Raw genomic sequence first — 20,456 nt, forward strand, 5'->3', positions numbered from 1 at the left:
ATTACAAATCTTGTTACATAAATAATGGCATTAAATGGGCACTTTGTGATCCATACCCTCAATTTTCTCAAAAAAAGTTGAGATTTTTATACCATCAGAAACCTCTGGCTATATAATATTTGTGTGCAAAAAAAATGTTTTGCAGGTTCATACGCTTAAGCAAAAATATTGTCAAATTCTGTTAACAGAACAAAATTATAGCACAGTGGCATATGGAGCCTTTGTAATACACATAATCATGCATAACTCGCAAATGCAAAATCAGAATCAACTGAAATTTTGGTAATAAAAATACTCCTTTAATACAAAAATATCACACAAGGCAGCTATGTTTTGCAACTGAACTCTCCCAATCAACTGTACAGATTACTCTTGAAAATATCAATGGTGGTAAAAACATGCCCATCTTACTACATACCTTGAGTGGGTGAAACACTGTTAATAGCTAGTGAGTATTCAAACTCTGTAGATGAGGATGCATAACCTTTGCCGTGTACATGCACCACTACCACGTATGTCCCTGCAGAATGAACTCCAACATCACATTCCAAGCTTGATGCACCTGAACTAGTTACACTGCACTCAACACCATCTATTGTGATAGTGTTTTCAGCATCTGTTGAACTGAAACCTGATCCGCTGATAGTGATATTATCGCCGGATACACCACTGGTAGGAGAAACTGATGTAACAGATGGCGTGTCACCATTGGCATAATCATAGGTTTCAGCTGGATAGTCTATTTCACCCGAAGTTACAACCAAAGTAACTGTTCCCGCTGAGTGACTTGTTGTGATGCAAACAATTTGGGAGATATTGATACTCTGAATGATGCATTCTGATCCACCTATGTCAATGGCAGTATCATCCTCATGGAAACCATTACCAATAATAGTAATTACTTGTCCACCTTCAAGACTACCTGAAACTGGATCCACACTGTCAATAGTTTCATTGCTATATAAGGTAGCATGATCCGAGTCATTAAAAGCACTATTACCAGAGCCTACAATGTTGACAACAAACATGGCATCTCCAACAGGTACATATCCGACATCACATTCAATTGAATCTTCCGCTGCCGATGTGACAACACAGTCAACACCACCAACTGTGACTGTGACATTTGCAGTGTCAGTACTGAATCCTGAACCCCAATGTTGAGTGTTGTACTTTAAGCCAGACATGATGACTGGTGAAACGCTGGAAACAGTTGGTGTGTAGTCTGATGTGAATTCAAAACTGCAGCCTCCTGAACATACTGCTTCTACATTGTTGATTGTCATATCAGGTTCACAGCTACGTACATTACTGGTTGGCATACTTGTCACACAGGTTACTGCAGTATACTCAATGTTTTCAATGACACACTCCCCTCCACAAATTGTTATGCTGATATCGTCATTTGTAGCTGCTGAGAAACCACTACCATTGATAACCAAACGAGTACCGCCTTCTTCAGAACCTTTGTATTGAGACAATTCATATATGGCTGGTACCATACGGAATGTGCGACCAACAGGAGACCTTATTGCATTAACAGCATCTCCTTTGCCAAGAACATTCATATACACATTGTCATAATTTCCGACCGAGAATGTGTCATTTGTGTCAATAACACATTCGACGAGGGTCTCGTTGGCTGTTTGAGCAACGCAATTGTGGTCGATTGATTGTTATCTGATTTTGGCATGTCTCGTACCAAATCCATAACCAGTAATTTTGATGACGGTGTCTGGTGCACCTTGATTTGGTGAAATATCTGTGACAACTGGTGTCAAACAATCCCAAAATGCAAATTGGAATGTGCCATTGTTATTATCAGTAGCAGGCTGTGTAGTATTGCAGTTATCAAGTGGGTTTGTATCAGGGGTACATCCACCTGATGGAGCTGAAGCACCTGCAAAAGAAAAAAATTAAGTTCACTGAATAAAACTGAATATTTATGATTGCAGGCATCTGTAAAACAATGATACTTGTTTTGGTATATGCTAGCATAATATAATGTTTGTGTAAAGATATAATTCTTGTGACTCAATTTTCAAAAATGCCTCCTTAGGCCTCCACAGACCAGATCGTGCCACATTTTAAATTCTTGAATTGACATAATATGAACACAAAATGTATTAATAAAAAACAGATCATTGCATAAGTAGACAGCTTACCAAATTTGAAGTTGGGAACAACCAGTAGATGGTTTTAGTGGTTATGATTATCACATACAAAATAAAATGGACAAAATAGGTATGTAGGCAGATTGTTCAAATATTTAAAATTAAGAATTTGATTGTCCTCCTTAAGACAGCCTAATCCCATTAAGAAATAAGAAAGAACTGGAAGACAAAACTGACACATTGGGAGAAAAAATAAGAGACAAATACAAACAGACACACAGACAGACAAATTGCCATCAGTACCTGAATCTGTGATGTACTCTGCTTCATAGTCACCAACAAAGAGAGAAAGCGTCTTGGCCTGTGATGGTTGTGGACCTACTCTAACAACACCTTTCATATACAAGCTACCTCCGTCAACTGCATTACTAGAGTAGTAATAAATACCTGGGCTACCAAATTTAAATGCATAGGAACCTGTAGAATAAAACAAATACATGATTTATTATATGTCAGGAACCAACTACAACTAAACAATTCACAAAAAGTAACTTCTCCTTTTTGATACAAATGTTAAGGGATCTAAAATGAGCGTTTATTGCGTTTCGACAGTATTTTTTATGGGACATGAGAGCACCTCAGACCTATCGAATTGCATTCTGAATACGATGCATGTCTTTCTGATATCAAATAATTTTCATTTTTTGAAAATCACGATATAATACAAATTTTATGACAAATTATAAAAATTTGATATTTTTCAATTTTTGATATATAACAGTCCTCAAGTAAATTATATAAATCTAATGATATATTCTTAAAGTGTATGTAGCAGGGAGGAAAAGCCGACGGTCAATTGAAAATTTTGACCTTTCATGTTGAAGATATGGATTTTTTCCCAAAAAGTGTTGGTGTTTTTGGAAAAAAAATCCATATCTTCAATACGAAAGGTCAAAATTTTCAATTGATCGTCGGCTTTTCATCCCACCTACATACACTTTAAGTATCAATCATCAGATGTATAAAGTTTACTTCAAGTACAGTTAAATATCAAAAATATCAATTTGTAATGATTTGCCATAAAATGTGTATTAAATTGCAATTTCAAAAATCAAAATTATTTGATATCAGAATGACATTCTTCGTATTCAGAATGCAATTCATATGTCTGATGTGCTCTAATGTCCCAAAATAAATACTGTCCAAACGTTCATACCCCAGCCCTTAATGTGTTTGTGTATATAATTAAAAATGGCATGATATCAAAGTATTAAAGCTTACCCTGTGTGCTCCCAGAGCCAGCATAAAAGCCAGAGCCATCATAATCAGTAGCATCAGCATCAGCAGTCTGGTGGACTGTGTAAGATATGCCATTCACATAGGTAGGGACTGTCCACTGCCAGTTAACAATGTCACCAACTCTAACATCAACAAACTGAGGGTTCCATTTGTAACCAACACCCCAGCCTGAAAATAGAACAGAAAAAAATGTAGCGGATCAGATACAAGACTCTGCTTCTAACAGTCAAGTGTCTTCACAAAGTGAGCCCACTTACTTGAGCGAACTAATCTTGCGCCATAAACCCATGCGTTCCCTACGTTCGTATCTCACACTACTTGAGATACCAGCTGCACCAATGAAGAAAATACAGCTATGTCTCAAAGCCCATGGCAGTTTAAAAAAATAATGCAGAATGAGGGTTTTTTAAGATTTAATTTTTTTAAAGATTTCTTAAAGCAAATTTTTGAATTAAGATGTAATTTTCCAAGTGTTCAAAAGTACACAGCATGAAATTGTGGATGATTTACACAATTGAATCACAAATATCAATTGTTTTATACCTAAATCAAGTCGAATCAAGTAACTTTTCTACAAATTTGTCTCGGAATTTCATGGTTCTATGGCAAAAACTTGGGGATGACAGCCCAAGCTTGCATCCAAAGGGGCTGTAAAGGGGAAGTATATGTCAGTCCTAAGAGCAAATGAATTCAACTACTGGTTTTATTTGATTTATTTGCTTGCCCAAGTTTTTTTGCAAGTATTTATCATCGCTTTCAATCATTTTCATCAAATCCATGGTTCCATCAGGCATGTGATATGAATATGACGGAATGCCATGCATGTGACAAACATGTCCTATAGCATGCATGTGACAGGCATGTCATATAGCATGCATGAGACAGGCATGTCATATAGCATGCATGAGACAGGCATGTCATATAGCATACATGTGACAGGCATGTCATATAGCATGCATGTGACAAGCTTGTCATATAGCATGCATGCGACCAACTATAGAAAATAGTAAACTTACTTTCATGTTTGCCAAGGTTATCAACAGTATGTACAGTTGGCTCTATATCAATGACACATTCAATTTGGTCATCAACGATAGTTTCAATTTCACATGCGATGGTGTCACTGAACTCAATGCTGACCTCCGACTCATCTGTACCAAATCCTGCACCTGTGATGATAACTTTGCTGCCACCTGATAGAGACCCAACATCTGGGGTGATGCTAGTTACTTGTAATAGATATTCAAATTTGCCGATTGAGCTGGAGGAGGCAAACATACAGACAAATGGGATTAGAGGGATTAACACTGATGACTGATATTATACAGACTAAACTAAAATGAAAGTTGATAAACTCAAGCACATTCCCGACCAGCTCCCACAAAATCCAGGAACTATTGGAGCTACCTTTGAGTTAGTTTGATCCAATCACCAGCCTCATCCTCCCCTCCCCATTTTTCTTCAATAAAACTGTGATTTTGGAATCAGAAGAAACTTCACATGTTTCTTATTACCAAGTAAAAATTTAAGAGATGTTATGTTTAGATGGTATGAACAAAAACATGGCGGTTGTCTAAATCTGAAGAATATTCTCAACGCTTCTCATTCGAAGCCAACCAAGCATTGATACAACTCACTCACATATTGTTTTAATAGTAGGCATCAATGTAAGATAAAATACAGAATATGAAAAAGTTGGACTATATCCCTTTAAAGGAAATTTCATAACATTTTGACAAACTTTTGTCATTAGGTTTTTAGTGTTTCTGAATGTGGTATCCACATCACGTATCAAAAGAGTAAAGTGTTGAAAAACTGATGGTTATTTAATCAATGAACAGTGACTTTTGTTAATCCCCATTCTGTGCCGTGCATTTGAAGAAATTCATGGAATAACATGTTAGCTGAAATATAGAGTGATAGTATCCAATATAGGGTGATGGTACCTAGTATCTTAAAACATGACTACAAGATCACACCACATGACCATCAAACTCTAATGGTGACCTGCAGGTCAAATTGCTAGAATTTACATTAATCACACCTACACAGAAACAATGCAATTTGCAGGCAGCAGCTTAATCAGTGCCAATATTGTAATATTGAAACAAACAACTATACAAACATCCAATCCCAAACCAACCTACAAAGGCAATGAGGATAAAGTGCCTTGCCCAAGGACACAACATGTTGGCACAAGTGGGTTTCGAACTCGCAACCTATGGATCATGAGTCCGGCACCTTAGTCACTTGGCCACACATGCTCCACTTATCACTTTTATCAGTTACATCAAGCAGAAAACATTCCAACCTAAATTATTTTTTCCATTATCTTACATAACGCCCGGTATTATCTCTCCAACCACTTTTCTACCAACCTAGGATCAGCGAATCCCTTGTCGACCACCGACACCTCTACATCATAGGCTCCAGGTGAGTTAGCAGGAATCGAACACACAATCTCTGTGTTGGATTGAGAGAGTACTCCGCATTCAACATCCCCAAGGTTGACCATAGCATCACTGGATCCAAAACCCAAGCCTGTGATGGTTAGATTGCCACCACCTATATATGTAAGGGGAAAAGTAATATCTGGTTAACTTTACAATTATTAGAATGAGAGTGGCTAAACTTAAGTATTTTTAGAAGTCAATTTTGAGTTCAGTATTTCTGCTTTGAAAGCTTTTTTTGGCCTTATCTTGAAAAGCACTTTGCTGCAAAGTCCCCCCTTTTGTTGTGCTGCATCACATAGGATAAAAGGTCTATACTACATAATACATACCAAATACACTGCTGTTTCTGGGTTCAAAATCAGTGATAGTTAATACCAGAGAATCATCAAAGAAGAAGATATCATTGGCAGTAACGGCTACTTGATTATCAACAGATACAATAACATCTGCTGTAGTAGAACGCGTTTTCTACGACTGGAACCCTGAAAGCAAAACAATACAAATCATTTAGTGTGAAAAGGATGAATGCATGATAACGGGTTTGCAAGTTTTAAGTTTCTCTTAAATTACCTCATTTTTTTAAAACAAAATTAAACATTTTACTAGTATTTGGTAGCACATTTTGTTTGGCATAACTGGTCCAATTACTGAAGTCACACATTCATTAAGGTATCCTCTGTCAGAAGGGAGAGAAATTGTTTAGCTATGTTTTACAAAATCCAAAATGAGTTGGTAGGAATCAACAAAGAAGCCTATATTCAAACTTCTTCTGCTGCGGGTTTGAGAAGAAACCACCACCTACATGTTGAAATTCCATTCATCAAGAAGGACGTCTATAAAACTCATTTTTCCCAAGAACTGGAAGGGCATGGAATTCCCTCACTCAAACCACTATATCAGCCCCATCTTTAGATATTTTCAAGAAAAACCTCTAGCTTGCCGGTCACCAAATAGTTAGCGATTTGCGGTTTTCGCCCTGCTGACTACAACTTCAGAAGGTTCAGAAGGTTATTTGGCTCTAAACATACACTGTGTCATGGTGTATGTGCTAAAAAACACTGTCTAAATCATAATAACTTAAAATTAGCATACATCAAAATCCCATTTACTATTACTATATCATACTTACACCTCCAAGAGCAATTTTGCAGACAATTTCATCATAGCAGACAGACAAGATCCTACAATTCTTGTCACCGACGGCAACCATGACTCTATCGTCAGCATCATCACCACATGGGAATCCATAACCACTGACGGTAATTTGTGTCCCTCCTGAAAACATACATCAATAAAAGGCATCAATTAAAAACAATTCTATTTCAATCTGCCTAGTCTTATCAACAAACCACAGCAGGACCTCATTAACACAAAATTGGTTACAGCCTTAGATTTTACTTTGTGTTAACAGGATTTTGTGTCATCAGGTCTTTATATGCTTGGGACTTGGTAAAGCATTGTGTGTTATCAGAAGTTTTATTTTAACAGATTTTGTGTCAACAAGTTTCCACTGTTTATAAAACAGACTATGGTGATGTGAATATAATTTTAACAAAAACTATCAATGTATCAGCTTTAGATGAATTTTTACTCAAAAACAAGGACAGAATGGCTTACAAAAAAAAACATTTTTGGTATTTCAAGGACACTTTAAAAAAAATTACATCCATTTAATATTTTGCAAGGAGAGGACATTTAAATGAAAAGAAAAATGATTTTGGATAAAATTTACCCCATTCTTCCATGAAATTGTGAATGATTATACAATTATTAAATCAGTGAGTGGATTCACTGGGAAATGAAAACACTTACCCACTGTACTGCCATTTTCTGGGTCCACACCGATAACACCGGTTTCATACTCAAATTGAACATCACCTGGTAAAACAAGAAGATATTATCAATTCATTGTTTTTGATCTGATATTATTAATTTAATCAAACAAAGCATTTGTCATAGAAAAAGAACAACATGAACAACTAAATAACTTATTTAAAACAATGAACGTTACTGCCACATTATTCAAAAATCTTATTATTTGCCAAAACTTATTTAAGTAATATAAAGTAGCAACTGTCAGGAAGGTTTTCTGGTCATTGTAAGCTGACATAATGAGGTAAAATGAAAGATAATCCATGTACTATCATGGCTACTTAATTGAAGTGTTCTATGAGGGATTTCTATATCTTATTACAAGATTCCTCTGTTATCCTATAGTCTGCATACCTTTCTCGAGTCAGTAATTTAGATATTGTTTTTTATTGTATCTCTAAATGTAATGATGAGAAGTATATAAAAGTATAGAAATGATGCAAGGAATCACACTAGCATAACAGATTCCTGCAAATATTAACAGTTTTTGAGAAAATCTCAAAATTTGATTTTACTTTACTGACTCAAGGACAGTACACGGACTATACGGTTGCAAACTCCATACTTGATTGCATCTACAAGAGTGGGGAATGGCATGCGTCACTAAGGATTAAATAACAAGTTTTTCATTAATCATCATAATTGTCTTACCATTTGGGTATGCAGCAAACCCTTTAGAATCTACATTGACAACCACTGTATAATTGCCAATTGCACCTGGGCCAACATCACATTCCAATGACGTCTCTGATGCACTGGTGACATCACAAACTACGCCCCCTATAGTCACATTATTCTCTGACACATCATCACTGAAACGGCGTCCTGAGATTGTAATGCTGGTACTATTGTATTGTGATCCTATGCAAAAAAAAAGAGTTTCAAAATTGTTCATGAATTTAAAGTTAAAGGTAGTTCTGGCAAATGAAAATATTATATATGACATGATTATCATTGTGGCTAGCACACTGTCAATGCCAATGCCCGGTGCCATTTAACTTTTTCGCCAACATTTTACCACCTATGCCAAATGCCATTAAAAAATGCAGCATTTTCATTAAGAATTTAAAAACGACTGCCCCTGTCATTCTTAGTATCATAAAATAATTTCTTAGCAACACATGGTAAAAGTGTGATGTGATCAAGTGCCACCATCTTTTGTTACCTAATGTTGGTGTGATGGAGTCAATTTCTGGTGTAGATTCAAGATCATAAGAGAAAGCACATGATCCATTAACAGCACAAGTAGATGGGATGTAGTTCACCATAACCTCAACCTAAACAAACAGACAAACAAACAGGCAACAATACAATGGTATTAAATCACGGTAGTATGGTACATTGCACTTGCAATTAACGTTGCAATTTTCAATTTGATTATATATTAAATTTCTTGTATTCAGAGAGAAAAAATAATAAATATTAATTTGAAAAAGTTGAATCTGAATCTGTGACAAAGATGGCAAAGATGTTATTACCTGTGGTTCATCATATGGCAGACGCAAGAATTCCCCTGGTATGGGTGCCATAAACAGTCTACCTTCAACAGTTCTCAATTACTTCAGCTGTAACATCAGTACCTTCGATTTCTGTCCCATTGATCTAGAATAAAACAAGAAAATATACTTAATATGACCCGACAAAGTTGTTGGGAGCAACCATAGAATAGTGTTTGCCACACCCATGTCCCTCACACTAATCTACTTAAAAAAGTTTTAATACTGACCATAACGAACAATACCAATCCACTGATACAGCACCTACAGCTAAGAAGCCTCTAGACCAGGCTTATCTTTAACATTCAAATAGTGAATATTTATGCATTCATACACTTTGTGTACCCCTTCAAATCCAAAGTATAAACCAACACGATTATGAGAATGTACATGTTCAAATTTGATATAGAAATACCCTATATTTTCATCTGGGGTGATGAGGTCTAATAGTAGTTACTAGTGAAAATATTAAATTTTTGATCTCTACAAGTCCCCCCCCCCTCTGTTTTTGATTCTTGAGCACCCTGGTGGGAAAAAATTGGGTCAACAATTCAACAAAATTGAGACACACATTGTTAAAAAGTCTTCCAAAAAATTAGAATTACGCTGCTTGTAATTAAAGTGGACATCACACAAGCGGGTAAATAACGAAGGTTTGTAAATACAAATAATATAGAATTTAAGTCATTTATATTCATAAATATGCAAATAGCACAACACAAACTATTATTGCCTGGGCAATGTGTTTTACCCCTTCAGAGGACAAAATCACAATTGAAAGGGTACAAACACTTGAAATTGCTTAAAGAAATCCCTGTTTTAAGCCCTTAATGTTAATTAACTAACAAAGAAAATAATAGCGAAAGTTTATAAACAGTATAAAACACAATATCATATCAAAACTTGAAACTGATAAATTCATTAATCAAATCCATAACACATAATATTATAATACCTCCAGGATTGGTTGCCTGCCACCTTTGGTTGTCCATTCTATGTCCCATGTAGACTCGTAGCAACTACTTTCTTTATGTACGACAACAGTGCCTGTATCTAGGAAAGATTCCAAGGCTTCTTTCATCTGATTGGCTGATGTTCCGATAGCAACTGTCAAAAGATGAAAAATACATAAATGTACATGATGCATTTAGTTTACATATATATTCAGCCATGTCCAAAATCACAGAGCAACTTGCCTTGGGTTGAAATAGTAGCGACATGACACTGAACATGCTAAAAACTTGTAAGCAATATATATGTCAGTTAGTCTTACATAAGAGAGTGATCAAAACAGAATAAAAAATATACTACTTGAAGTGTACTGCTTGGTATGATACAACCATGTATTCCAAGTACAGATCTTCACACACATGCTGCATGTTTCTATTGGAAAAAGGTTGCAATTTAGTTTAGAGTGTTATCAGTTAACATGCTTAGTAGAAACAGATCAGTTTAGAGACAGTAACTATTAAAGACCCATTCAGTGATTCCAGCGCAAGTGTAAAAAATATTAAAATTTTTGTATCAATTGCTTAAAAATGAAGGATAAATAATTCAAATTATTGCTAGGTTATTTTGAAACGAAAAATATGGCAAAAAAACGAAGAAAACATCAGTATTGACTAAGTTGAAGCCCCATTGAAAAACATGTAGCTAATTTATATACTGTCAGTATATAAATTACAGATTCATGAAAAATGTCTTATTTAGTCATAAATACACGGCTTTCGGCTGAACCCAAAGTGTGCAAAGAAATAAATAGAGAGCAGTGCTTTGCAATGCAATTCAATACAGATAAATGCAATAAAATCATATTTAATGAATACTAACCCTGAACCTCACTGCCATTACTAGAAAGTACAAATGGACCAGAGATTGGTACTGTAGCTGGTGCCGTCCTAGTCACTTCAATTGTGAAGCCATTTCCCTTATATAACACGTTATCGCTGTCAAGTTCTGCAGACCCGTCAGCGACACTGGCATCCTGGAATCCCAGCAAAGGGAATCCATAACCACAACTACCAGGAGTCATAGCGATGTCAAAGCCAAGTGAAGTATTGGTGACCGTCACATCAGAAACAAGGATGCCATCTAGGTCAGCTGGGGCTTGGACTCTAGTATCTGATAAAAAATGTACATATAAAGCAATGAGAACTTCATTGTTATCTTAATAACCTTTACACGCCTCCCTATCTCTTCTCCCCATCTACTTAACCATCCTAGTATTTCTACAACCACTACTTCTGTTGCTAGAAACACCAAATGTAATTGGTTGTATTGTTTATTGCAGTGGCGTAGCACCATAGGAGCACAGGGGGTCTGTTCCCCCTTGAATCAATTTGAAAATTTAGAATAGAAATTTAGAATCCCATAGGAAAATTGCCATAAAATGGCCTGTGCCCCCTCCCATCATGCCCAGTGGCCCCCATCAGGCCCAGTGCCCCCAGTCATGGACTGGTTATTGCTTTATTTTAATTTTATGGCTTCTATGGTGCATCAATTTCATACAATGACAAAGAAATTTGGTCATATCAATTTCATACAATGACAAAGAAATTTGTGACAAATTGCTTACAAGTCACAATTATTCATTTCTGATATTATACAACACCACATTGCTGCTATTTAAAATGAAGATATAAATGCCTAGGATGGTTATTAGCTGTATAAGCAACATATCAATCTTTATGTAAAAAAATTATTACAATTTATTCACATACTTACAAGAATCATCAGTACTTCCAATAAACACATTATCAACATAGAGTGGGTTGTTGGCATCAGGATCTGGTAGTGTTATACTTGTTACATACAGCCCTGTGCCACCATATGCATCATCTTTGATCCATCCTTGATTAGATACCAAGTCGTACATATCTATACATTCATATTGCCAACTGCCTGTGTACCTGTGATCACAAACAAATCAAGAATTACTGAATAGATTCATCAGGTTTGTAGAAATCAAGAATTAGATGATAAATGCCATTTCACAACTGTTTAAGTTAAGGCCACAAACATTTGCCTTATAAATAATGCTAGCTTTAAAATGATTTTGTTTTTGAAAAGTTTGAAAAAGTACCCCTTCTCTGAACCAGTTTTTGGACCACCATTATATAGAGGGTATGCAATACGACGTCACTCATGACAGAGTCATCCTCATTTAAATAAAATTCTGTCCTCCATAAGGTGCCACGGGGCAAATCGCATGATAATACATTAAAACAGGTGATAGGTATGAATGGATGTGGAATCGATCTAGAGACCTGTCCCTCTGTCATCTTAAGCTATTTTAGAACTGTCCTCCAACATGGCTGCCATCTCAATTGTTATACCGTTCCGGTTGGTTTATTGCATACACTCTATTGGAAATCCTGTCAAAATCAGAATTTTTATCTACCCTCTCCTGCCATGGTCCAGTTTTCAGTGGCCTTGATGATGAACTTATATGAAACAGGTATGAAGTTTGGTTTCTAGAGAGGATCTTCATAAGACAAGAATGTGATGCTCATGTGACAGTCATGTGATGTTCATGTGACAAGCATGTGCTATTCATGTGACTAATACATACCCATCATAGCTATTCAAAGTGTCTGAAGTGTACCAGGCTTCATTGGTAACCTGTCTGAAGTCAGTGCTGATGTATCTAAAACTTAGGAGAATACTAGAACCAATCTTGCCCTTGAAAGCAAAGCACAGCTGAAAGAGACAACAGAAAGCAAATGATGCAATTAGAACGGTTATCATCACATTTCTTAAAGCCATATCATACTAGCGGTTCTTTTTTATGATGTAGCTTCAGTCGCTTATTGGAAAAGTGATTGTCGATTGTTGATCGCAGCCAGTTGCCTCTTAGCCACTTTGTCACTACATCGCTAGCCATGACTAGCCACTGGTAGCGATCATGCACATGCTACCAGCATTTGATTACTAGCAATTTTTTAATCGCACACTGCGACTGGTAGTATATGGGTATTATACATTACTTTACAGACAAAATCTACAATTGTCCATGTACAGAAGCAGGGTTCAAATTGGTTAATTGAATATTATGTTGATAAAATATTGCAGAAAAAATCAAATAATTCAGATGGAGGTTTTATCCTCTCACCTAAGGTTATTGTATTTATAATCAATGCTTCATATACAAACACAAGTAATCCAAATTCAGATTTACAGAAAGAGTTTTTTTTTTCAATGACAAAAAAAAAAACATTTGTGGCTAAACAAGCTTTTATAACTGTTAAAAAGCAAGGTGATTTATAGTACACTATGCACAGGCATAAATCAACCAGCCTTAGTGCACTTTGCAGGAATTCACTGACTACTGTGGCCCAAAATACACTAATAAACCATATAGCAACAATTTTAAGCTATTCACAATAAGAAGGCGCCGCCAGCGGTTTGCGATGTAATCGTGATGTATCATGGGAAAAGGTCGACATCCAAGTCTGCATAATACTGAATATTACCATGCTATTACATAGGAACATGTGACAATATTTTTTTAGTTTGTCAAAATAAAGGTGTTACACGCGAATCGATACTCAATAATACTAAATAATGTGATTTGAAATGTGCACAATTAATTTTTTCTCTATCGATTTGCGTGTAATATCGTTATATTGACAAACTAAAAAAAAAAATTGTCTCATGTTCCTATGTAATAGCATGGTAATATTCATATTGCGCGGACTTGGATGTCGACCTTTTCCCATGATACATCACGATTACATCGCAAACCGCTGGCAGCACCCTTATTGTGAATAGCGAGAATTAGGGACTTGCAGCCAAGAAAGTACACACTATAGGCCTACATACCACAATAAACCATCGCAGCCAGTTACAAAGTTATAATGGTAATTTATCAATATGGGTAAGACTGTCTTTAACTTACTCTGCCAGTGAAGTCCACTCTGAATGCATTGACATCTGACCCATCATCTTTCTTAGTCTCCCCTTCCTGGTACAGCCACTCTGGGTTCTTCAGAGATGTCCTGCCGCAGAATGGTTCCACGTCTGTGACACGTGTGCCAGACTCTGATCCATGCACAAGCCCCGTTTCAAAATCTCGAAGGAATGTTGCAGAAGGATTGCCATTTCTTTGACAGCCAACACTGAACATATCGAATAGTGCATCCTGGACCTGTAATCAATGATATAATAGTGCAACATGATTACCATTGGTGTGTGTCCAGACATTATTAATGGTTACATTACTTAATGATAATTTCATGACCTTTGTGTGTTTTGACACTAGCGCATGTAATATGCATAATGAATGCCAGGAATGGGTTGATGTAATGGTCGGCCTAGTCGCATCTCACCACTTCAGCCCGGGTCTGATTCCCAGCAGTGCTTTAATTGAGCATGAACTGATCCGTGGCCGTACTCCCAGGTTTTTTTTCCTGGGTTCCAAGAGGACCTTTTACCATATTCATTTCCTGTCTTATCCAGTTCACCTTATTGTGCTATAGCTGCATACAAATTACACTTCATTAAAGTGTCTGGATGGCCACTTGGTGGATGATGTTCAATTACACTTCACTACAGTGTCTGGATGGCCACTTGGTAGATGATATGTGACCCGGCAGCACAAATGAGCCGTAAATTCCCTAAATTGTATTCTGAGTTACGGTGTAAAATATGTACGATGGTCGTATTCATCGGTAACTTAAGCTGGCCCGACATCTGTCTGATTTTGATAGTTAAAAACTAATCAATAATCCTATTGTTGAAGTGGATAATAAGCTTCTACCTTAGATGGCTATAGAACTTTTAATAGCTCTGGTCTTTGTTTGCTTTTGCTAAATCCTGTTCAAGTGGTGGGTTACCAGGCATTGTATTTTGTACAGGTATGCATAACCAACAATTAACAATGAGAGAACTTTCTTAAACCTATGACCGCCAATTATGACTGTTTGATATTTATTGCCAGCAATGTGGAAAAAGAGACACATGTAAAAGCGTAAAAGCTATAATTTTGTTGAAGGAGCAAAGTTTAACAAACCATAACCCCAATTCTGGATATCTTTTGAAGTCAAATGATATTCCATTTTTAAGTTTATGATATTTATTTTTTAAACACGAAATAAAACAAAATTGACCGGGGAGGAATTTACGGCTCATTCGCCGTGGACGGTCACATATTCATTTTTACTGGACTGTACAATGTAAAATCTGATGAAGCCTCATGAAGTTAAGTGGTGGACAAAATAAAATATAGGTATATTAAAAGGGCATTTCGTGATCCACAGCCTCATCCCCCCACTTTTTTAAAAAAAGTTGAGATTTTTATATCACTGGAAACCTCTGGCTACATAATGTTTATGTACAAAATATTTCTTGCAGATTCATTTGTTTAGCAAAGATATCGTGAAATGGAGCAGTGTAATACACATAATCATGCATAACTCGCGAACGCAAAATCGGAATCAACTGAAATTTTGGGAATAGGTTTTTTCGTGGATATGTAATGAAAGGTGACATAAATAGAGGATGCTAGGACCACGAAATACTCCTTTAAATATTCATTTGGTTTTATTATGCAAATATCCAAACACAAGGCAAGATACAAGTATATCCTAATGCATCAGCTCTTGACATTACCTCTTGAGTAGATGATGTAGTTGATAATGTTGCTGATTGTACACCACCATAATCAAACACAAAGCTTGTATCTCCAGCTGGTGCCCCGCTGATAGCTCTGATACCCTAATATCAACCAGGAATGGGTCATTGCTTTGGACAGTCAGTAAACCAAGATCTGCAAAAATAATAGGAATCGGTCATTACTTTATACAATGTCACACCTGCTAATGAAATCAATAGCAAATTGGAATCATAACCAGCTATGTGTTGCAAACTAAAATCAAAACAATAGCTTGGGGATGAAAGTTCACAGGCAAAATTGTCCGGAGGTCTCAACAATCAATTCGGATACTTTATATTAAATATGATAAAATCATCATCCACTTAATCTAAAAGAGGATATTTGAAACAAATGCATTACAATAGACTCACAAATAAACAGTGAGCTAATGAGCAGTGCATGCGAGGGATAGTCATGATACAGAACACTTCTCTTGACCCAAAGGCTGACAGTAAAATTGTCCTAATTTCTCAATAATCAATTTGGATATTTAAATATGTCAAAATCGCATCCACTTAATCTAAAAAAGGATATTTGAAACAATGCATTACAATAGACTCACAAATAAATAGTGAGCTAATGAGCAGACCATGTGAGGGATATCATGATACAGAACACTTACAGCATTAATTTGTTGTACAAAAAAAGTTTTATGACATACACATGAGGTATGTGTACGCCTTGGATTAGATTTAATTTTCTAGATAAATGGCGCATTATAAAGCTTACTTATTATTATTATTAGTATGATGCAATCGTTTGCTTGTTGATCATTTAGTAAATATCAGTATATAAAATTCCTCACTGGGTCTTAAACACATAAAACATCCGTACCTTCAGTGGTATTAAATGTGACAGTGTATGTGTAGTTGAGGCCATCGTCTTCTAGAACCACACTACAATTGGCTGGGATACTGGGCAAGTTGTTAAGTTCTTCCTGCAACTCCTCAGCACTGGCAAACACAAACATGTTCTCTGAAATAAAATAAAAAATGTAAAAGACGTCATATGTTACAAACTTTGAATATTCATGTCAAGAAAATGAAGATGCAGAGCAAGTTTTGAATATCTTTTCTCATATACGGTCATATGATCCCACTTATCCACTTATGGCAATGTATGTAATTTTGATTTCAATCTATTCAGGGATGACATATTTCTGCTGATGTATTTTTAGAGTATTCTTGTCACAAAAATGAAAAAAAAAAAAAGCTGTGGAAAATCTGATTATATTTCAAACCTTACTTTATTTCACCAACCAATAACAATATAATCTCACCTGTAGTTTCCCCATCATAGGTGACATAGAAGTACTCCATAGGATCACAGTCTCCCAGATCTACATCTGTCTCGTTACAACCCAAGTAACTAATACGGATTTCCTGCATTTCATTGGTATCAACAACTCGAATAGACTGAAACCAAAAAGTCAAACATTTATTTACATTTATAATTATTGTCAACTGCAACATAAATAGTTGTATTTTAGACAAAATTTGATTGTATAAGAATAGAACTGAAACTAAATCCTTTCAATATAATATAGGCAAAATATAATATATATACTTAATGGAAATAGCCACAGCTTTACTTGAGTAAATTAGTGCAAAAGATTCTTTTTTCTGATTCTTTTTACAGGATCATTCAATTTTTACTAATAATTTGCTAATTTTTGACACCTGTTCAACCTTTGACTTTTGACCTTTGTTGCCACCTGTGTACCATGCAAAGCAATTGGAATTTTTTACTTTCATGCTAAAAAGCTTCATAATTAAATAATTTCTCCACTATTTATTAGGGATATAGTGTGTCTCGTCTCAAGTTGAGAGTAATATGTTGAATTTTACAGTGGTAAATTCGAATCAGTGCATTTACGTGGTTGTGTCGCCAGTATATGGACATATCGGCATTTCACGCATGCTTATACACCCCACAGGATTAGGTTATGCTCTCAACTTAAGCTGATACTTACTATAGCTATGACTACTACACAGAATGAATACGATATTTGTACTGCACAATGCAATAAGCTTGAGCCTTTAGCTATTATGATCAAATTGGTCAACTGATGTTGGTTCCTTATTTATGAGTAGATTAGTTAGGAAAATACCTTGTATAGAAAATCTCTCATCATCCCTGTGAGTGAAGATATTTGGTACTAAGTTTGAAGGTATATGGCTCAAAAATAATAGTTATACTATTTTTACTCTCGGCGACTCTGTGATGTCAATGCATTAAAGCAGCTATTTCTTGTGCACATCTATATGGAGTCTTTAAATGCATACACTTGTATGCCAGCGCTTTTAGCGAACTTGAACCTGTGCCCAATGAAATGTGTACTGATGTCACCGACTCCACAAGAGTAAAATATGACAGTAGGAATTACATAATGGTACTCTTAGTTGCCATACCTGACGTTCTGGTTGCACAGTAGCAGCCACCCTAATTTCTTGTTCCTCGTTGTACACTGTATCAAGGACTCCAGCAGATACAGGTACATCAAAGAAATCAACAGCAATCTCTACGAAATCACCACCTCCATATTCCTTGACACGGGCTTCCAGGTAGTAACGCATGCCAGCTTGCAAAGATAGATAATCAGATCTCTGCTCTGAGTGTGAGGTAAACCATCTTGAATATCGTGGAGAGTAACAAATGATCTCCTGAAATAAAAATCAATAAAAATCAATAATTCAACAGCAAGTTCATGTCATCACAAAGATTAAATTTAATTAGCAGCCAATGAGAAATGTATACAAAATTGACTAATTTTGTAAAAATGTAATTTCGTTTTAGGTAATCAAATTTTGTGTTGCACAGAATTGTATAAATGATGTGCCTGTTGCCCAGTAAGAGAGAATGAATTATACCAAGAGTGATAATGATGATGGTGATCGCCACTGATCTACTTTTCTTCATTAAGTTTGTCCTACACCAGGTGAGTAGTATTAGTCATTCTGAACCAATGAGCATAATTGAGTGCACAGGCCATTTTCAGTCATTCTCCAATGAAGCTTGTCAAATTTGTGCTTTTATTTAGCATCTATTACAGAGAGTAATAAAGGGAAAAAAAGAGATACAGGCACATACACACACCCACACACAGAGACAGATAGAGAGCCAGAGATAGAAAGAGACAGACAGAGATGCAGGCAACTAGGAAAGTAGAAAGAAAAGACAGATTATCTTCATCTGGCACAGGGACATATTAATTAGCTTTACCATGTCTGCTTCATCACCAGTTTCACTGAAGTACAACCGATTCTCATCATCACCACGAATCCAGAAACGATATTCTCCATCTCGTGGGGGAACAAAATAACCCCTCAATCTACCAACGTAATTCTCTGCAACGTCGTGTGGTGACTCTCCATAAAACAGTATTTCTGGTTCTAAGTAGTTGCCTGAAGTAACATCAAAAGTGGCAGTGTCCAAACTGGAGGGAAGAAAAAAAATTGAACAAATCATTGTTCGAATAGCAAAACGGTACATACAGATTTTAAGATTTGATGTATTATTTTTTGACAAAGTTTCTCACTTTACATAGCTGTCATTTTTGAAGAGTGGCATAAATTGGGTTCAAGTGTTTTTTTAAAATGATTTGCCTACTTTCATTCAAAACTAACTTGTGTGCAAACTTCACATTTACTGTCACAAGTCATATGTATATATAATCTATATAATATCTGTAATATCTATAAACATAAATTAATTTTTAAAGTTAGATATTTGATATTAAAAACCCACTTTATTGATTTTGATGTGTGCACTGAGCTATGACTTCTTGGACACTTTGCATTCATTCTCTTTGAACGCCAAAACATTTCTATGTACACAAATAAAAGCTTACTTATTAGCAGTAGACCACCTCTCCCACAGAATACCCCTACTTCCAGGGTATGTGGTTCTGTTGGTATCAGCACCTCTGTTTGTGATACAGATTATGACTGTATCAGAGATATTCTGAATGTCACATGGTACGCCTGAATGAGTAAAAAAAGAAAACGTCACTTAATCAAAACTACTGCAAAGGTGGTGTGTGTGGATGTGTGTGTGTGGGGGTGTGTAATTTGTTTCAATTTGCAAAGTTTGAATTACTTGGTTTGTTTTTAAATGTGCAATTTAGCATTTTCTTACATAGACCTTTACATAAAAGAACACACTTGCATGTTTGTTTTCGCGGTAGCTGTGTTAAACGTTAAAAAGAAGGTGAAAAATTAATATTCCACAGAAATTTCTACTTTTATACTAATTGAAGATGTACAATTCTTTAATTTTCACTTGGTGATACAGACAAAAGTAGCATCAGCACAAAAAGTAGTATCTCAAAGCCTGTAAAGAATTTAGTCCCCATCACAAATTACATTTTTCAGAATCAAACTCCAATAGTAAAAATAAGTTTGAATTGCTTTTAACTTTCCTCTCATAGCATAGTGTTTTTGCTAGGTTGAAAAATATATAAAAATAGGTGGGTACCAGGGTACCAATCATTTTGATATAGCCTGTACAGTAGACAGAAAAGCAGATCTCACAAGTCACCACTCCTGCAAATTTATTAAGGAGATTTTAT

At 35.8% G+C, this 20,456-nt stretch overlaps 1 protein-coding gene across 1 annotated transcript in view; it reads right to left on the reverse strand.

Moving 5' to 3' along the window:
* The window catches only part of LOC140147462 (fibrocystin-L-like), a 96,157-nt gene that overhangs the window by 31,819 nt on the left and 43,882 nt on the right, over positions 1-20,456 (reverse strand). The window contains 23 exon segments of the mRNA XM_072169240.1: positions 419-1,900; positions 2,418-2,591; positions 3,396-3,581; positions 4,430-4,674; positions 5,792-5,978; positions 6,992-7,141; positions 7,679-7,744; positions 8,390-8,599; positions 8,904-9,015; positions 9,217-9,294; positions 9,296-9,340; positions 10,190-10,341; positions 11,065-11,355; positions 11,959-12,143; positions 12,806-12,933; positions 14,132-14,380; positions 15,844-15,912; positions 15,915-16,000; positions 16,721-16,861; positions 17,166-17,301; positions 18,298-18,549; positions 19,109-19,322; positions 19,737-19,869. Of these exon segments, the coding sequence (XP_072025341.1) occupies positions 419-1,900; positions 2,418-2,591; positions 3,396-3,581; positions 4,430-4,674; positions 5,792-5,978; positions 6,992-7,141; positions 7,679-7,744; positions 8,390-8,599; positions 8,904-9,015; positions 9,217-9,294; positions 9,296-9,340; positions 10,190-10,341; positions 11,065-11,355; positions 11,959-12,143; positions 12,806-12,933; positions 14,132-14,380; positions 15,844-15,912; positions 15,915-16,000; positions 16,721-16,861; positions 17,166-17,301; positions 18,298-18,549; positions 19,109-19,322; positions 19,737-19,869 (4,971 nt within the window).

Source organism: Amphiura filiformis, chromosome 3 (genome assembly GCF_039555335.1).
Source record: "Amphiura filiformis chromosome 3, Afil_fr2py, whole genome shotgun sequence".
In the NCBI taxonomy this organism is placed as follows: domain Eukaryota; kingdom Metazoa; phylum Echinodermata; class Ophiuroidea; order Amphilepidida; family Amphiuridae; genus Amphiura; species Amphiura filiformis.